At 38.2% G+C, this 17,940-nt stretch overlaps 1 protein-coding gene across 6 annotated transcripts in view; it reads left to right on the top strand.

Moving 5' to 3' along the window:
- The window catches only part of rap1gap2a (RAP1 GTPase activating protein 2a), a 142,246-nt gene that overhangs the window by 111,470 nt on the left and 12,836 nt on the right, over nt 1-17,940 (top strand). For all 6 annotated transcript variants that reach the window (XM_053507036.1, XM_053507035.1, XM_053507034.1 and 3 more), the window contains 8 exons: nt 2,042-2,077; nt 10,689-10,721; nt 10,817-11,047; nt 12,678-12,781; nt 15,191-15,269; nt 15,484-15,537; nt 16,796-16,879; nt 17,015-17,115. In XM_053507036.1, coding sequence (XP_053363011.1) covers nt 2,042-2,077; nt 10,689-10,721; nt 10,817-11,047; nt 12,678-12,781; nt 15,191-15,269; nt 15,484-15,537; nt 16,796-16,879; nt 17,015-17,115 — 722 coding nt within the window. The remainder of the gene's footprint in view (nt 1-2,041; nt 2,078-10,688; nt 10,722-10,816; nt 11,048-12,677; nt 12,782-15,190; nt 15,270-15,483; nt 15,538-16,795; nt 16,880-17,014; nt 17,116-17,940) is intronic.

The following is a 17,940-nucleotide window of genomic DNA, read 5'->3' as shown; positions in this document are numbered from 1 at the left end:
TCTTTGGAGCAACACAAGAATCTCCTTTTACATGTTTTTTGTATGCATGCTTCAAGGCCACTCTTCTTACTCAGTGGTTTAAGGACGCCGTCATGCTGATATCTGAGCTTTCTTTTTCACCAGTGTCCACTTTTTTGTTAGCTACATTACATTTCCCATGCAAAGCGCTGCTAAGTGATGCAGGTCAGGACAAAGGGTTCCTCATACAATATCGAGCGAGTACACACGATATACAACATAGATTTATTGTCTGTGCTTGTTTGCAAGGCTGTAGGCACTTTCTAAAACAGCTGCATAGGCCTTTTTGTCCAGCTGCTGAGTGTCTTCTACAGTAAATTGCAAAGTCAACTAGGGCATTGGAAGGTTTCGAAAAGTTCAGCTGATGAAGGGGTTTATGTAACATTCTGGTTTAACATGATAAGGGGCCAATCTATGTGGTATTATTGGATCCAGAATCACTTCATTAAAGCATTGATCTACAGCATGGTAGAATCATTTCATAAGTACTGCATGCTAAGAGTTGAGAAACTCCGCCCATAGCATTTCAGGGATAACATAAGAGGAATGGATGGTTCAGCTGCTTATTGTCTATGATTTTAATGATGTATGGATTTTGTGAGCGATGGGTGAAAAGTCATATACATGATGCGTATGAATCCATATGGTAATAGATGGTTCAGAATTAATTCCTAATAGGTTGTTAAATGTTTAAGAATTACTGTAATATTAAATCAAATCAGTGGTGTGGTTGGATGATGTGGAGTGATAGGGATCAAGAATCACTTCCTAACAAGGCATATTATGTTGTTGTTGGTCTTTCACTTGCTCGAGTCGAGGAGTTACCACAGTGGGCCATCCGATCCGCACACAACTTGGCACAGGTTTTTACGCTGGATGTCCTTCCTGACACAACCCTCCCATTTTATCCAGGATTGAGACTGGCACTGGATCCAGTAGCTGGGGTTTGGGCACTGGCTGGGAAAATCTACTGTACCACTGAGCCATGAGGCAAATTATGTAGTGAGTGCATAATATGACTGGATCTGTGTACGTGTTTGTAGTGGTCTGAAAACCCTTTATTACTGGAAGAGATCTAAGATCCAGAATATATTTTTAATGGGAAATTGAAGAGATGATGGGGCTTTTGGAATCACTCCCCAATAGATGCAGACTTATGCAAGACTTGTATATCTGCAGTTGGAGAAGTCCAGAAACAATTCCTAATAGGGAATTATGGTGTGGTAGGAGTTTAGAATCTCTCATAAATGGGAGCACTTTATGCATTGGTTCTTTGAGGCAGTACAAGTCCAGGATCAATTCTTTATATGGGATCAATGGGGTAGAAAGGGTACATGGTCTGTTCTTAATAGGGGATATGTGAGATGGTAGGGGTGGTGTAATATGGCTATACAGTATCTGTATGCTAGGAGAAGGTCAAGAGCCACTTCATAATAGAACTAATCTCTTATGGAGTCCATCCATGGGAGGCGACATTGTCCAGAATATTGTTCCAAGGGTGTAGATCTACATTTGGTAGAGGGTCCAGAATCACTAAATTGATGAGGGTGTCCAGAATACATCATGTAATCATATAGTCATATCTATACAGTAGGAAGGGGTCTAGAATTACTTCAGCGTGGAGTGGTTGTGGTACAGTAGTGGTTGTGTGGTCTAGAACTACCAATACCCTGGGGTTGGATGTAAGACATGACAGAGGTTCAGAATCACTACAGTATGGGGGGCGGGGGATATACAGTAGGGGGTGTTGCAAATTGAGTCATGTAAATTTTGTCTGTAAAAATGGCATTACCATAACGCATAAATTTTTCCATAGAAATGAATTCAAACGCAACAACAAAAGCATGATTACGAAATAAATATTTCAAGAAATCATTCAGTTGTATAAAAGATCCCTCACCCACTATTTGGCAACTTCTCCAATCTGTCTGGCACAAACTCAGACATTAACAGGAAGTGCGTTTGTACGTATGTACAGTATGCTTTGCATATTCTAATGCCTCTGTGTTTTGTGTGCTTTCAGTCTGCCGAGTTCTTCGACATGCTGGAGAGGATGCAGGTGAGATTTTGTTAATTTCTTCCAGTTAATCAGGTTAATGTGTGACATTATAAAGCTGCTACAACACGCGCTTCAGGTGGCTTCTCCGGCTTTTAGCTCAAGTGTCTGCATGAAGCCTGTCATTTTGAAAGAAGGCAACCAATTTTGTCTTCAAGTGCCAGTAGAGTGGAAGTGTTTTCTCCAGCTGAGTGATCAGCAGGGAGGCTATCCACACCACCCTGATTGAATGATCACACAGAAAGCCTGAATATACCAGCTCTTTCAAAGGCCCATTGATCAGTCTAGTACTTTTCTCAGTGGTGGGTTTTTAGTTAGTGGTGCGATCTTGAAATCGGCTTGTGAACAAGGATGACTCATGGATCTACAACAACACTATCACACTACCAGGCCGGGGGGGTGGGGGGGGGAGTGCATTTTAGTGAAAGAACATCAGATCGAAATGTAGAACACTCTTTTCAGAAAGGCGATCAGCCAGGCATGCGATCCTGTCCTGTGCACCATATGATGAACGTATCGACCGGATGTGGATGTTCAAAGGCTTACATCTCTTGAGCAGACGATCGAAGATCCCGAGCTCGTCGAAACTAAAGCTGGGAAGGATTCGGTGAAGGTTTGCAGCTGCCCAGTTTTGGTTTCTCAAAGGGAGGCCGGTTGGTGTTACTCTGCAAATATAAAACAACAACATTAAATATCTTATTATTCCTACTGTAAGTAAAAAATAAATGATCTAGGCTTTCAGGAGTTAATTTCAGAAGAACCTCAGATGCGCTGACGAAGCATAAATGATGTCTAGTACTAGTAATTTCATGTGTTTGGGACTATATTATTATCTTGAAGGTGTTTCGTCAGATATCCCGAGGATCTTTTAATGAATAGATGGTTGGAATTTTCCTACCCTTTATCTCTGGGAATGATTCACAAATTTTATTAAGAGAACAAAACCATCACTTATGTTCAGAAGTGAAAATTGCCAGCCTTTAGGGTGTGCTGAGGTACCTGGCACTAGGAAGTTGGCAGTGGATACTTTGAGTGCTGTTGGTTGCAGGGTTGTGCCTCCATGGATTCGACTTGTTTGTCTGGTGCATCTCATGGGTGCGCCTTCGGATTGGGAACTGGGGCAAGATTTACAACCTTGGGGTCTTTGTTTGCCGGCCCCCGTGTACAGTAAACTCTGGTCTATTGGGTGTTCTGGTGCCTTTCTATCATAAGCAGCTTTGCCTTGTTTTTAGTTAGCTGCATTGGCTTTTCTGTGGGATTTGACCAGATAAATTGGCTTTTGCTCCCCATAGGCATAAATGGTCACTCATGATTCTGTCAACAATTTACTGGCATGTGCACTCCACCTGAATTTAACTAAGCAAATAGTTAAGAGATGTTGCATAATTACTGCAGTGATTGATATGGTTCAGCTGGCAACAATTTGTTCTCATTTCTTACACAACCGTGTCGGAAGACATATCCTGTGGTCATAGCAAAGATGTTATTCTGTTTCAGAAGGGTCAAATTGGTGTCCTGCATTAAGCAAAAAAAAACTACTTGGGAAATTGTTGTAACTACTAAAATTAGGGTAAGAACTGTCTAGTGTATTATTAAAACCTGAAAGAATAAAGGTGATCTATTCACCTTTAAGCATAAAGAATGGACTGTGGAGCATTATAAAAAGGTCAAGTAGTCTGATGAGTCTAGATTCACCCTGTTACAGAGTGATGGGTGCATTAGGGTAAGAAAACATGCAGACAAAGTGATGCCTTATGACATCATTTTTTACATTAAAGTGGTGTTATCATCTGGGGTTGCCTCTGGTGGTCAGGTCAATTAGCTCAAATTTAACATGTGAATGTCGTCTGGTGTTAATGTTATGATTGATTGGTGTAACTAAGGGCCTGTCCACACGGAGACACGTTTCGCTGTATACGTATAAATTTTTTATCGTATTGGCGTTTCGTCCACACGGATCAGGCGTTTTAGGAGACTGAAACCGCTAATTTTTGAGACCGGGTCCCAAAGTGGATAAATCTGAAAACGACAATCTTGCGTCTTCGTGTGTACGGCCAATCCGTATATTTTGTGAAACGATGATGTCATCACATCACGTGTCGGCTGCGTCACACATAACAGCAATAACAATAATGGCGGATTACATGATTGTGTTCGTGTTGCTACAAAGCCTACTAGCTTTATTACAGCAAAATCTATTGCTTCTATGCAACTGTTATGAGCAACAAGCGATAATGGACAACACCATCTTGGTTTGTATACAGCGCGCAAGGTTATGCGCATGTTTAAAATCTTCTTCTCCGTGTATAGTGTATCTCTATGGCAGAATTACAGCGCCCCATACTGGTCTGGCATATATACTACACCGTTTTCAGTGGTTTCGTGTGTACGCAGATATTTCTTGAGACGACGCCGTGTTCACGAAAAAAAAATGATCGGATAGGGAACACACCGGCTTCGTATGGACGGAGTCTAAGAAAGGGGCAAAAAAAAGCCCTTAAATGGGGCAATGGTGGTGTAAACAGTAGGGTTTCTGATCAGAAGGTTGGGGGTTTGAGCCCCAGCACCGCCAAGTTGCCACTGTTGGACAAGGCTCTCCTTAACCCTGTCTGCTCTGGGGTCACTGTATTCTGGCTGACCCTCTTCTTTAAGCCTTGCTTCTTAGCTGGGATATGTAGAAAAATCATTTCGTCAAGCTGTAAGCTACATCTGACAAATAATTTAATCTTAAATTAAACTGAAAAAATAAGTGCATATATTGCATAATAAAAAAGGACATACTGTATAAAACCCACCTGTATCCTGTGATACTGTAGTTATAACTTCTTTTTCTTTTTCTCAACACAATGCTGACTGTGTCAGCAGGATGCAAGAATCATGAAATAGATCAATTAGACCAAAGCCAAGAGACAAGCTTTGATGCAAAATTGTATTGGAATATTGAAGTATCTTATCCATCTTCCTGTCTAAACCAAGATACAAGAGCAAACATAAAAACATTCAAAAGAAAAGGCACCCCTACTGTGTCCTGCCAACTATCATGTCTGATATTAATAGCTACAAAGACACGGTCGAAAAACTTTAAGTATAGGCACAATAGATACACAATCCATAAAGTAAGCATCATGTTGTATTATACTTTACAAAGTTTAAAGATGTGCATAGAGCAAAGCCTTGGAAGGCTTGGATAGACAACTGGGAGAAAGCAATAAAAATGAAAAAATGGTCATCTTAACTTCTTTAACACTTTTACTAGCTAGTTTTTGTTTCACATGTATGATTTACAGTATATACAGTACATTTAGTATATTAATAAAATGCATTTGCTCAGTATGTGACTCACTATGGCTTCTGGCTACTTTGTATAATCTTTATCGAAAGAGACACTCATAAAGACGACTTCCACCATTATCTCTTATTATCTCATGGGCAGTGGCTCCCCAGCCCTGCTGCTGGATATCTCCACGCCTGCAGAGTTTTCTTCCACTCCTACATTAACACACCTGCTTCCTTATTTAATCACAGCCTTCAGAGGTATTTGCATTTTCTGAATTACGTTCTTCAAGATTTTATATATATATATATATATATATATCTATATATATATATATATATATATATATATATATATATATATATATATATAATGTTAACTATTAACATTAAATACTGCTGCTGAATATATATATATATATATATATATATATATATATATATATATATATATATATATATATTCAGCAGTTAAATACATCACTGGTAGAAAAGAAAATGTTCTGCCTCAAGCATTCTTTAGTTAATAGTTAACATTTCTGTGTAGAACCTTATAAAAGAGTTTTTCTTTCTTTTTTTTTTGCTTGTTTTTTTCAAGAAAAGACTAAAGATAAATGGTATTAAAGATAGAAGAAAGCCTTGGGGAGAATGCTTGGAGGAAAAAGTAAAAATAGATAGATTCAGCACATGTTAACAAAAAATGACAGGCACAGAACTTTAAGTGTTTAATGAATTTCGTCTGGTTGACTGAATGAATAAATGTGTTCCAACTTTTCTGCTAACCTATTTTTAAGGTGCCCTTTATAGACTTAGAACAAGAAATATCACCTTCCCGTATAATATATTGCCAAGGACAGAAAGGTACTTGATTTTTTACATATAAGCGGTTTTGACTGTATTTATAATATACTTTATTTTTAGCATTATTATTTTTAAGTGTGTGTGTGTGTGTGTGTGTGTCAGTTTTCTGTTAACATACAATAACCCTTGTATTCTGTTATTTTATTGAAACAAGGCTTTAAAAACAATCTGAACACAACGAAACTAATGATTGTTATTATTGTATGTGGTTTTGGCCTTTAGAATAACTCAATAAACTGGCCAAAAAAAGGGCGAAATGTACAATAAACATACAATATGTTTATCCCTAACCCTAACTCCATTTTTAAATCATCGTATATACTGTACACTCAGACCCGCTTAGATGAGTTCCCATAATAGCCAAAGACCTATTAAGAAAAATAAGGGGTGGGGAACATCTTTTTCAAGTCTATAATATTTGCTATATACACAAGAGGAACAAAGAACCCTGGTAATATAGAACTTTGGTAACATAGGGCTCCATGAACAAAGGAGGCTAACTGGGGAACATACAGTAGGGCTCTGGGAACATAAAATGTTGGAAAGATAAGCGTCTTTGCCTTGCTCAAGGGTCCAACAGTGGCAACTTGGTTGTGGGGTTTGAACCTGGGATCTTCCAAACCGTAGTCCAATGCCTTAACCTATGAGCTACCCCTGGCCCCTGACCCTATGTTTCCAAAGCATAAGGCCCTGGAAACATTGGGTCATTGGAACACAGAGCCCTGGAGACATCCTTGGAAACATAGGACCTTGGGGACATAGGGCCCTCCAAACTTGGGACTGTTGGAACATAGAACCTTGGAAACATTGGGCCCTGGGAACATACTGTAGGACATTGAGAATATTGAGTCTTTGCAACATAGAACACTTGGAACATGGGACCCTGGGAGCATAGGACCTTGAAAACATAGGGCCTTGGGAACATAGGACCTTGAGAATGTAAAGTCTTTGGAAAATATGGCCCTCCGAACTTAGGACCATGGTGAACATACAGTAGGTTCTTTAGAACATAGGACCATGGGAACATAGGGATGACACCAACTAAGGCAATGTGTGCAGCTAGGGCTGCAGTATGGAACTTGAGCATGCTTTCTCCTCACCCTAGCTTGGTACAATCTTTTTAAACAACACCATAAAAGGGGCATCTCCTTTATCTCTGTAAAAAAAAAAACAAATAATTGTTAGAGTATGTAACCTAAAACCAGCATGTTGGAAGAAAATTGCTCATGTTTACTGCATACACAGTATTTGAAGTTTGTGTGATTTCTTTGCTGAGGTTAAAATGTATTGGCATCAGTTCCATTATCTTTATAAACTGAAAGGGCAAATTCAGTTCAAGCAAATCGTACATATGCACCAGGCATTTTACATCTGATCAATTTGCCAGCAAACTGTGTAACGTTACTCACATAAATGAACATTAAAATGTAAAAATCTGTATGTCTTCAGATAGGGTTGTTAGATAAGTCCCCTAGATGAGAGATTTTATTTTATCACTTAACACGTTCATAATAATTAAGTGCATTTAAAAGTATTAACTTTACTTTTTCCTATTTTTTATTTTTTTGCCTGGATACTTCTACTTTTAACTACCTATGACTTGGGCACATCCTGTCTTTAAGTATCATTTGTCAGTACTTTTCTCATCCTTTATCCTGACAATCTGTGACTGCCTGAAATGCGTGAGTGATGTGTGGAATCTAGCACACTGTTCTAGGATTGTCTTGTGGTTTCTGGTTAACACCTTTTCCCTTTTCATTTTCTAATGCACTCGTGGATCTCTACAGCTTCCTAAATATGAGGAAACTAAGAAGCACAAGGTGTGGAGAGAGAGAGAGAGAGAGAGAGAGTGTGTGTGTGTGAGAGAGAGAGAGAGAGAGAGAGAGACAAAGTCTGTGCATGTGCATCTCTATCTATCTATCTATCTATCTATCTATCTATCTATCTATCTATCTATCTATCTATCTATCTATCTATCTGTATATCTATCTGTCTGTCTGTCTGTCTGCACTGATCAGCCATAAAATTAAACCCACCTGCTTAATATTATATAGGTCTCTTTTTGACTCCTCCGACCCACTGAAGCATGGACACCATAAGGGTCTCTAAAGGTGTGTTGTGTTATCTGGCACCAAGACCTTAGCAGCCGATCCTGTCCTGTATGTTGCCAGGAGGACCTGCATGGATCAGACTTGTTTTTTTCTCGTTTTTTTTATTTATTTATTTATTTTTTATATGGACGAGCACCCTTTACTTTTAAAAGAGGCCCCTGCCATTAGATGATAACACTGTCATGTTGGAGTGTACTTGATCTGCAACAATGTTTGGGTAAGTGGTACAGTACGTGTCAAGATTTTCCCAGCAGAACATTGTCCAGAGCATCACAGTGCCTCCTCTGGTTCGTATCTCTTCCCCCAGGTATGCTACGCACTCGCATCCAACCATCCACATGATGTAAAATAAAACATGATTCACCAGACCAGACCACCTTCTTCCATTGGTTTATGGTTCAGTTCTGATGCTCATGCCCATTGAAGGGTAATTCTGGTGGTGGACACGGGTCAACATGTGCACTCTGACTGATTTGTGACTTATACGCAATGAATTACGATGCACTGGGCATCTGGTGCTCTGGCGCTGTGTCCTTTTGGAGCCAACATTCACTTTTTTAGCAATTCGTGCTGCAATAGCTCTTTTGTGGGATCATATCTAAGAGACTAGCCTACAGCTAGCCTTTAAGTGAGCCTTGGGTGCCCATGACCCTGTCTCACCGGTATTCCTTCTTTGGACCACTTTTGGCAGGTACTACCCACTGTATATCAGGAACACTCAAGAGACCTGTTGTTTTTGGAGATCCATTGACCCAGCTGTCTGTCCATCACAATTTGGTCACTCAAATCCCTTTTTTTTCTGCTTCCAACACATCAGTTTCAAGACCTGAGTGTTCGCTTGCTGCCTAATTTATGCCTTCTCTAGACAATAGCCGTTATAAGGTAACGTTATTTCCTTCACCTGCCAGTGGGTTTTGATGTTATGGCTGATCGGTGTCTGTTCCTGCTCCTGTGCTAATTTCAATGCTGCTACAGTAGATCATTTACCAGTCTTTTAGAGAAGAAACAGGGTCCTGCTCTCTAGTTACCTTCAAATTAATTATCTCCACTCGATATCACCCACTTCCTGATGTGATAAAGGTCAAGACCGAAAGCTGTGCTAGAACAGACTGAAATGTCAAAGATGAACACAGTGCATGCACAAGCTGATTGCTGTTTATACTCTATTAAAAGTAAATGGTAAATGATTCGTTTGGTGGGTTTGTCTTTGTGTCATGGGGAATGCTGTCATACTCTCAGTAATAATGCTATTAAGGGTAAATAATTAGATACACAGCGGTTTATTTACAAGGTGGTACATTCTTGTACATGTAGCTGTACATTTAGGGAATTGTACGTAACCGTATGAGAATACTCACTCACTCATTTGCTCGGGTATGAGGTGGGGTACACCCTGGGTGGGGTGCCATTAGAGGAATACTGTACTGATAAAATACTAATGTAATAATAATACAGTGATAATAATGTGCGAAATTCATGGTGTATAAGTAACTTCAGTAAAATCTTGCTAGCTAAGTGTGATTTATTTTATAACAAATTAATTAAAATTTTGTTTAGCTACTGTATCTGCTATAGCAAAATAGTGAAAAATCTGGTGAATCAATTCAGTTTTTAAATAATGTCTGTGACGCAAGAGACAAAGTTTAAAAAACTCTAATAACATTAACATTTTAGCAAGAAATACAGCCAACAGAGCAGACGTGAATGAACCAGTGAATTAGTGTAAACAGAAATCAGTCAAGGGGTGTTCAAGTCAAACCAGGACTTTTGATTCTGCAGAAAAACTATAAAACTCCCTTTATTTCTCTATATAATCCCCTAATAGTGCTTGTATACCATCAAGGTAGAAAGTGTTCTCAGTACACTGGAGCAACGATCTGACTGCCTGCTTCACATCCGAAACGCTGGCCTCCCAGGAACTCCCTTAATGGCCCAAAGATGTAAAAAGGCTTGGAGAAAGTTCAGAAATGTAAGGGGGATATGTCAATAACCTCCATAAGAGTTCCTGTAATGTGCAAGTGTTGTTGGTGGATGATTATGTGTACAGTTCACACAGAAAGATGCGTCTCTTCCGCAATTTGGCGATGAATTAATACATTGATTTTCAACAGTCAATCGGGCATAAGCTTTTATTCAAGTGGAATTTCATCACAAATCCTGGTTTGACTTGAACACCACTAGTAAATTAGATTAAAAATGTAGCAGAAGCCTTTCAGATGGATTTTCATATGTGGGAGAAATCAAAATCTAGAGGTTTATTTCATTTGGAAATGCTTGCTTGACTATGAACTTATTATTATTATTATTATTATTATTATTATTATTATTATTATTATTATTATTATTAACACTTGCTTACTTCCTAACAGGACGACTATATCCCGTATCCCCGGATCGAAGACGTGAGTTCCAACAACATCTCCAAATGTAATACAGAATTTATTTCCATGCTCTTATCATCATCATCATCAGCAACATCCTCCTCTTCATCCTATAGGTGCTGGAAAAAGGAGGACCGTATCCACAAGTGATCTTGCCGCAGTTCGGAGGTTACTGGATCGAGGACGTGGACGCTACAGTGGGCACACCGACGTCCTCAGACAGCAGCTTTTGTGAGGAAGAGGATGCTGAAGTCGCAGGACCAGGAGGAGATGGAGGAGGAGGGTTTGGGTACAGACTGGAGAGCAACAGCACAGCACGAGCGTACCGCAAACACTTTTTTGGAAGAGTGAGTAGAAATCGTAAAACAGACTTTAAAAAGTTAAAACTATTGATATCTTGACATTTATTTAGCATTTAGGGAGGGAGTCTTGTCAGGGGTTTGGTGTTTGATTTAACAAGTTGCCTTTGAAGAAAGAACATGACATCCATAAATATAAATGAAAAAAATAAATACGGTGGATCTCTCTGTAATAAATAACACAATTTTAGTGTCTGGGGTATGTCATAGAAAAGAATCATTGTGGTACTGCATTAAACTTAATTTTTCTATAACAATACACATCTAAGTGTTTTAGAATTTATATTAAGCTCTACTCTGATACCAATTCTGATTGACTGATTGATTGATTAATTAATTGATTAGTTTAACCTACTATTCGGCCAAAACACAGCATTGGTGCTGATTTTTAAATTATTATTATTATTGTTGTTGTTATTATTATTATTATTATTATTATTATTATTATTATTATTATTATTATTTATGTTATACAACTAAAGTTTATGCAACATGTAACCTAAAAAAAGTCGCTAACTTCAGCCTATGGAGAGATGATTTCATATGTGCCCCAAAATGGCAATTTTTCCGCATTATACTGTCTCACTTCAAGCAATAATAATTTCAAATGCAAATTATTTATATTTCTTTATGAGTATTGATACTAAAATTGGTGTAAGTTTCTAGAAGCATCTGAACTGTAAAAATGTTGCTTAAATTAAAGCAATCCATATAAAAAGAAGGATTCCCCCTCCCCCTAAAAAGAATGTGTAGTGTCCGCAATCATGCCAAATTCATGTTTTAATATCTTAACAATTTTGAATTTTAGAATAATACACTTTTTTAGATTTATGTCTTGAAAAGGAGTTTTATCCAAGTTTCATCTGAATGACAGTTAAGATCGTTGAAAGATTTAAATAAAAAAAAAACCAGACACTACATACATAAAAGGGCATGAAACTGTATTTATCCAATGTGTTTCTTTTTATCTGATAAAAATATAAATGTGTAGCATATTTACAAAAACAAAGCATGCATCGGGAGATAAGAAGCATTAAAAATGGTGTTATATGATTCTATCTGAAAATGCATTTTTCCACCCAAGTGAGACACTAGAAATTTTGTTATATTACAAAAAACGGTAATAACTAACAAAACGTTAGCAGCTGCTGTAATACAGTAGCTTATTTATGGAAGCAGTTTCCAATTTGCATACTGATGCATATTTATAAAACTCTTATACTGTACATGTTTAAAGGTTCTTTAAACATTTTACCTGCTAACTTTTTTTTGTTCCATTCTCAAGCAGTCTGAGGTATTAAAGGTCAGCATGTGTCAAGAGTGTCAAGAGGACTCCTGTAATGCCATTTTTTTCAAAGCCATGCTTCTCTTGTTGCGCTATACAATATAAACACAGTTGTTGTAGGAGTTTTCTATTCATAGCGTTTACATGAGACTTACGTTGAGCCGAGCTGGATGTCAAATGAACAGGTCGGGGGAGAAAAGTATTTTATCCAGAAGAGGTGAAGAGGATGTGGATCACGCTGGCGAGGAATTCAAGAAATGAAATGTAGCATGTAAAATTGAGGTATCTCTCTCTCTCTCTCTCTCTCTCTCTCTCTCTCTCTCTCTATTTCAGGAACACATGAACTATTATTGCACAGGCAGTAGCTTGGGAAACCTCATTATGTCTTTAAAGCACGAGGGAAATGAAGGTCAGGAATTCCTTCGTATTATGCTCAGGTATAACTGACGCCCACACACATGCACACATGCGCTCTCTCTTTCTATCTCTCTCTGTCGCTTTATACCCTACATTCTTTGGGAACACATCTTAACATGTACTGTATATTTGCAGTGATTTATTTGAACTAATCAGCACAGCATCAGGTGTGAATGGACATCAGGAATGGTGGCATATAAGGCTTATAATGCCCCGGACAGCTCATGTCTAAAGAGAAGCTGGAAAAGACACTTTTGTCTAAAAGTAATTCATTTGAACACCAAGAGGGAAAAAAAGCTAAAGTTAACCATAAAAGGAAGGACTGGAAAAACGAGTCAGAATTAAAGAGAAACAAGGATGAAATTTAGTCATATAAGTAGAACAGTACATTTCATGAGATGCCAGTATTTTGCTCATTCTGGAGGAGACACCAAAGGAGAGGTCTAGAGGGGGCCTGGAGCCTAGCCTAGGGGACTTAGGGTACTAAAAGGGGGACCACCCTAAATGGACTGCCTAGGTCACACATGCGAACACACACATAGACTACAGACAATTTTAAAAGGAGGTAACCGGAGTATCCAGAAAAAACCCATCAAGCACAGGGAGGACATACAAACTTCATGCACATGGACCCAAAGCGGGAATCGAACCCTCAACCCTGGAGGTTTGAGGCCATGATGCTAAGCACTACGTCACCATGCCAAAATGCTAGACTTAAAAAAAACACTAAAAACTCAAAACTTATAAAGTTCATGTCTTTTGTAATAACATTTCAACACACACTAACAGGACTGGGACTAAACAGCTCAGTGGTCATAAGAAAACCACTTGTTAGTGAGTTAGTATAAAAAGGAGAAAACAAAAGAAAAAGGTTTCAGCTTGCTAGGGAGCATGAAGATTGAACTCTGGAGGAATGTTAAAAGCTCATGTGGTCTGATGAGTCCCGGTCGACCCTATTCCAGAGCGACGGGCGTGTCGGGGTAAGAAGGGACGCGCATGAAGCGATGCACCCATCATGCATAGTGTCCACTTTACAAGCCACTGGAGACAGTGTTATGATAAATTAAAGCTTGTCCAAACATTATAATAATAGTGTGTGTGTGTGTGTGTGTGTGTGGTTTTTTGTTTAGCCAGGTATATGTCATATCATTTATTATTTTTTTTTTTCATGGTGAACATCAAACACCAATCCACAATTAGTTTTCACTACAAGCTCTATTCATTTGCATTTTTTCTTCTGATGGTTTGAGTTTAACTCTGTCACGGCTTGTTAACAAAATTTGCCCCAAATTCTCTTTTTCAATATTTAATGCTTAGAAAAAAAAGATAACTATTTCATTTACTTCATAGTGATGCATGTCCTGCCTTGTTTATTGTGCTTTTGTTTAGAAAGTAAAAAAAAAAAAAAGATTGTTTATGAGGATTTGGGTTATGATTGGTTATATAATGCTCAGATACTGAGTCCCTTATAGAAATGTGTTTGTGTGTGTGTGTGTGTGTGTGCTCAAGGGCTATAGTAGGAGAACTGTTCTGTAATTATAGAGTCTGTTTGTAATTGTACAAAGCCATAATTATTGGGTTTAAGAATGTTGTTCATAGGGTTACATAAGCCCTTTGTGACAACTGACATACTGTAAATAAGTGTCAGCTGTCATAGTTGAACGACAAATTTGTTCTTAACCCTATGTTTGCATGTCATGACCATTGACTTTGTAGCTAACCCTTTTGAGACATTTCAGGATTTAAAACCATAAACATGTCGCTTAGACATACCACTATTTTAGGGTATGCACATGATATTTTCCACTTTTTTAAATCCAAGATTTTACAGTACCACAAATTATGTTTAATATGTATGTGGATTATGTATTATGTATAATATAATCCAGAGTTGCCAGATCAATGTGTCCAATTCTACCCATGTATTACTGAAAAGCCACCCACTCTTTGATTTAGTGGGGACAATAACCTCATCATGTCTGGAAACATGACTCATCAATTTTTATCATTTCTTTTCTATAGCCAACTATACGTCCTACGTTCTACATCTGTATTTTGAAATCTTGTTTGTGCTTACCCGTAAATGTTTACATCTTACTGAAACCACCTAAATTCCAGTAAGATTTAGGTAAAGGGGTGCATGTCTGAGAGAGGCTGCCAGTGCCAGGTAGATTTACACCTACCGACAATAGTAGTAAGCTTTGCTTCGGAGGATAATCTCACCCTGATCCTGTAGATCTGGACATAAGAACATCTGCTTTAATCATCTGTACTCCTCTCAGGAGTTCTGTTCTACTGTCACATCTGGCTAAAGCTATAACTATTCGTGTTCTAAATAAAGTTAAACTGAATTGAGAATTGTGAAACTGAATTAGGATTTTACAAAAACGCTACGAAACATTGTTTGTCTTCTTTTTCTAAAATTTCAGGTCAAAGACAAAGACGCTTCATGACAGAATTCCACTGGAGGGACTCAACCAGCTACCCAGTGTTCCTCAGATAGCCAAGGTATGAATTGTGTATTAACTTTTTATGCCATGACTTTACAGATTTGTACAGTATGCATGACAATATAAAATAAATCCGAAAAAATAAAAGTATAAAACACAATGCTTTCTTTCTGTAAAGGTCATGTGGTCAACAAATATACTGTATGAGCCAGGGGTGCGCAAACTTTTGCTTACACCTGTATATGCGCCTAATTGCACCTGCTTTGTTTCAGCTGCTTTGTGATGATGTCACAGGTCTGAAGTTTAATCCTGTCCTATACCCGAGGGTAAGTGTGTTACTTTAAATCAATTCTCATGCTTCAGATTCAAGTTTAGTTCCATAACTATTGGCACCCTTTCTCCCCATGATCTCCGTGTTCTCTGTTTTATTTCCTACCTCCCCCAAAAAAACATGCCAGCAGCTAGAATGGGTGTGTTTATGGTGTCATGTGATGGACTGGCGTGTGTTTCATGGTCCCATTTGCTTATACAGTGTGTTCAAGGATGAAGGCTCCGGATTCACCACAACACTGACCATGATAAAGTGTCTATTTAACATGAATTAATAAAAATATATATAATATATGTACTATACATAAAACAATATATGGACAAAAGACTATTTGGTCAACGTATTTGGTCTAATCTGTTAATTACGGAATTCAGGTGTTTCAATCAGGCTCTTTATCCCCAGTGAAAGACAACGATAATGTTTCACCCTACCCGGACATTTTGGACAATGCTATGCTTCCAACTGTTTGCTTCTATGCTTCCAAGGCCCTTTTCCATTTCAACATGACTGTACCTCATTGCACAAAGCAAGGACTATAAAGACATGGTTTGATGAGTCCAGTGTGGAAGAACTTGACTGGTCCTAACACAGAGCCCTGATTGACCTCAACCCCATCCAGAAGCTTTAGGATGAACTGGAAAGTTGATTGTGAGCCAGGCCTTCTCATCCAACAGCAGTGTCTGACCTCATAATGGGCATGAATTTCCACAGAAACACTCCAAAATCTATTTGAACCCCACCACTGTTGGACCCTTGGACAAGGCCCTTAACTCTATTCCCATAGTACCAGCAGGAAGGGCATCTGGCGCAAAAACCCGGGATAATAATCATCTAATTTGACAACCATGAGAAAGGAAAAAAAGCCTTAGGTTAAAAAAAAAATTGTCTATAACTTTCTAAAGTTGTGCTGCCTTATTTTTGTCATGAGACTAATGGGGACGGGGTTCTGCTCTATTTACAGAGCTCACTATACTGCACTACTCAGGACATCTGGGCTAATGTGTGTGTGTACCCCAGGGTGCAGCAAAGTCCATCTGCTTCACTAATGCCCTCAGGCTCAGAGTTTGTGCATACTGTATGTGTGTGTGTGTGTGTGTGTAAAGTGTTTCAGCATTCTCTGTATCATCTCTGGACCCCATTTGTCCTCATGGCCGCAGCCCACACGAAGCCCTTCTTAAGTCCTGAGTCACACACATATGCTCTTCCTGCTGGCTCTGTCTCTCACTCGCTGTCTGCTTTTTCCTGTCCCTCAGGCCTCTCAGCTGATAGTTGGCTTCGATGAGCACGAAATTAACAACACTTTCAAGTTTGGGGTCATATATCAGAAGTTCGGACAAGTGAGTGAGACTGAACGTTTTTAAAAGCATTTAGATTATTGGTAGTAAAATATGCAGCAAAGGTACAGTACACTAGAGGCTTAAATTTTTATATTATTATTAATTTAGTTTTTTGCACTATTTCTTCTATCGCAGACGTCTGAGGAAGAGTTATTTGGGAATAATGAAGAGACGCCGGCATTTGCCGAATTTCTCAGTGTGCTGGGAGACAATATAGAGCTGCAGGATTTTAAAGGGTAACTCAACATCACAGTCCAACACACACACACACACACATTTGAATTAAAAAATAATACAAATTCAAATCAAGTTCAATATTTGTACAGCTAAGGTTTGTGGGAATGTATTATTATTATTATTATTATTATTATTATTATTATTATTATTATTATTATTATTATTATCATCATCATTATTACTGCAAGATGTTAATTGTCTTGTTATTGTATCGGACCTTCAGCCCAAAGTTCTATCTTGACGTTACCTTTTAAGCACCAATGATTTGTGTAAAAGTCATTGTAACAGTTTCTACACTAATGTAGTGCCTTTCAGAAATAAATTGTTGTGTATTTGCAGCAATTCATTATTTTTCCCCATCCCTTATTAGTTGTAATTATTAATGTATTGCAAATCAAAAAAAGCACGTGTCTGATGATGTCGCCTTGACTAACCGTGACTTTTATTTGAAAGAATTATGTTTTATTCTTTTTCTTAGAAACTAATCCACATATTATTATGATATATAAAATGTATCATTATTGTGCCTACTGTACAGTACTTTCCCAGGACAGTTTTTTCCGTTATTATCAGGAAGTTTTTCCTCTGTGTTCCATCACTTTCCATCACTGTTGCCTCTGGCTCCTTCATTGGGGATCTAAATCTATACTCGGATTTCTTTAAAGCTGCTTTGTGATTTTTTTTGGGTTTTCTTGTTTAACAATGTTCTGCATCGTCTGGATTTGTCTACGGCAGTGATTACGTAAAGAATCAAAATTTTGTGATGTGCTGTTTAACGATTGAATGATGTGATGCATCACCCCTGAAGTTGATTATTTTCCCAA

This window comes from Clarias gariepinus, chromosome 11 (assembly GCF_024256425.1).
Source record: "Clarias gariepinus isolate MV-2021 ecotype Netherlands chromosome 11, CGAR_prim_01v2, whole genome shotgun sequence".
In the NCBI taxonomy this organism is placed as follows: domain Eukaryota; kingdom Metazoa; phylum Chordata; class Actinopteri; order Siluriformes; family Clariidae; genus Clarias; species Clarias gariepinus.
Note: the sequence above shows the minus strand (reverse complement) of the source record. Positions and strands in the feature narration are given on the sequence as shown.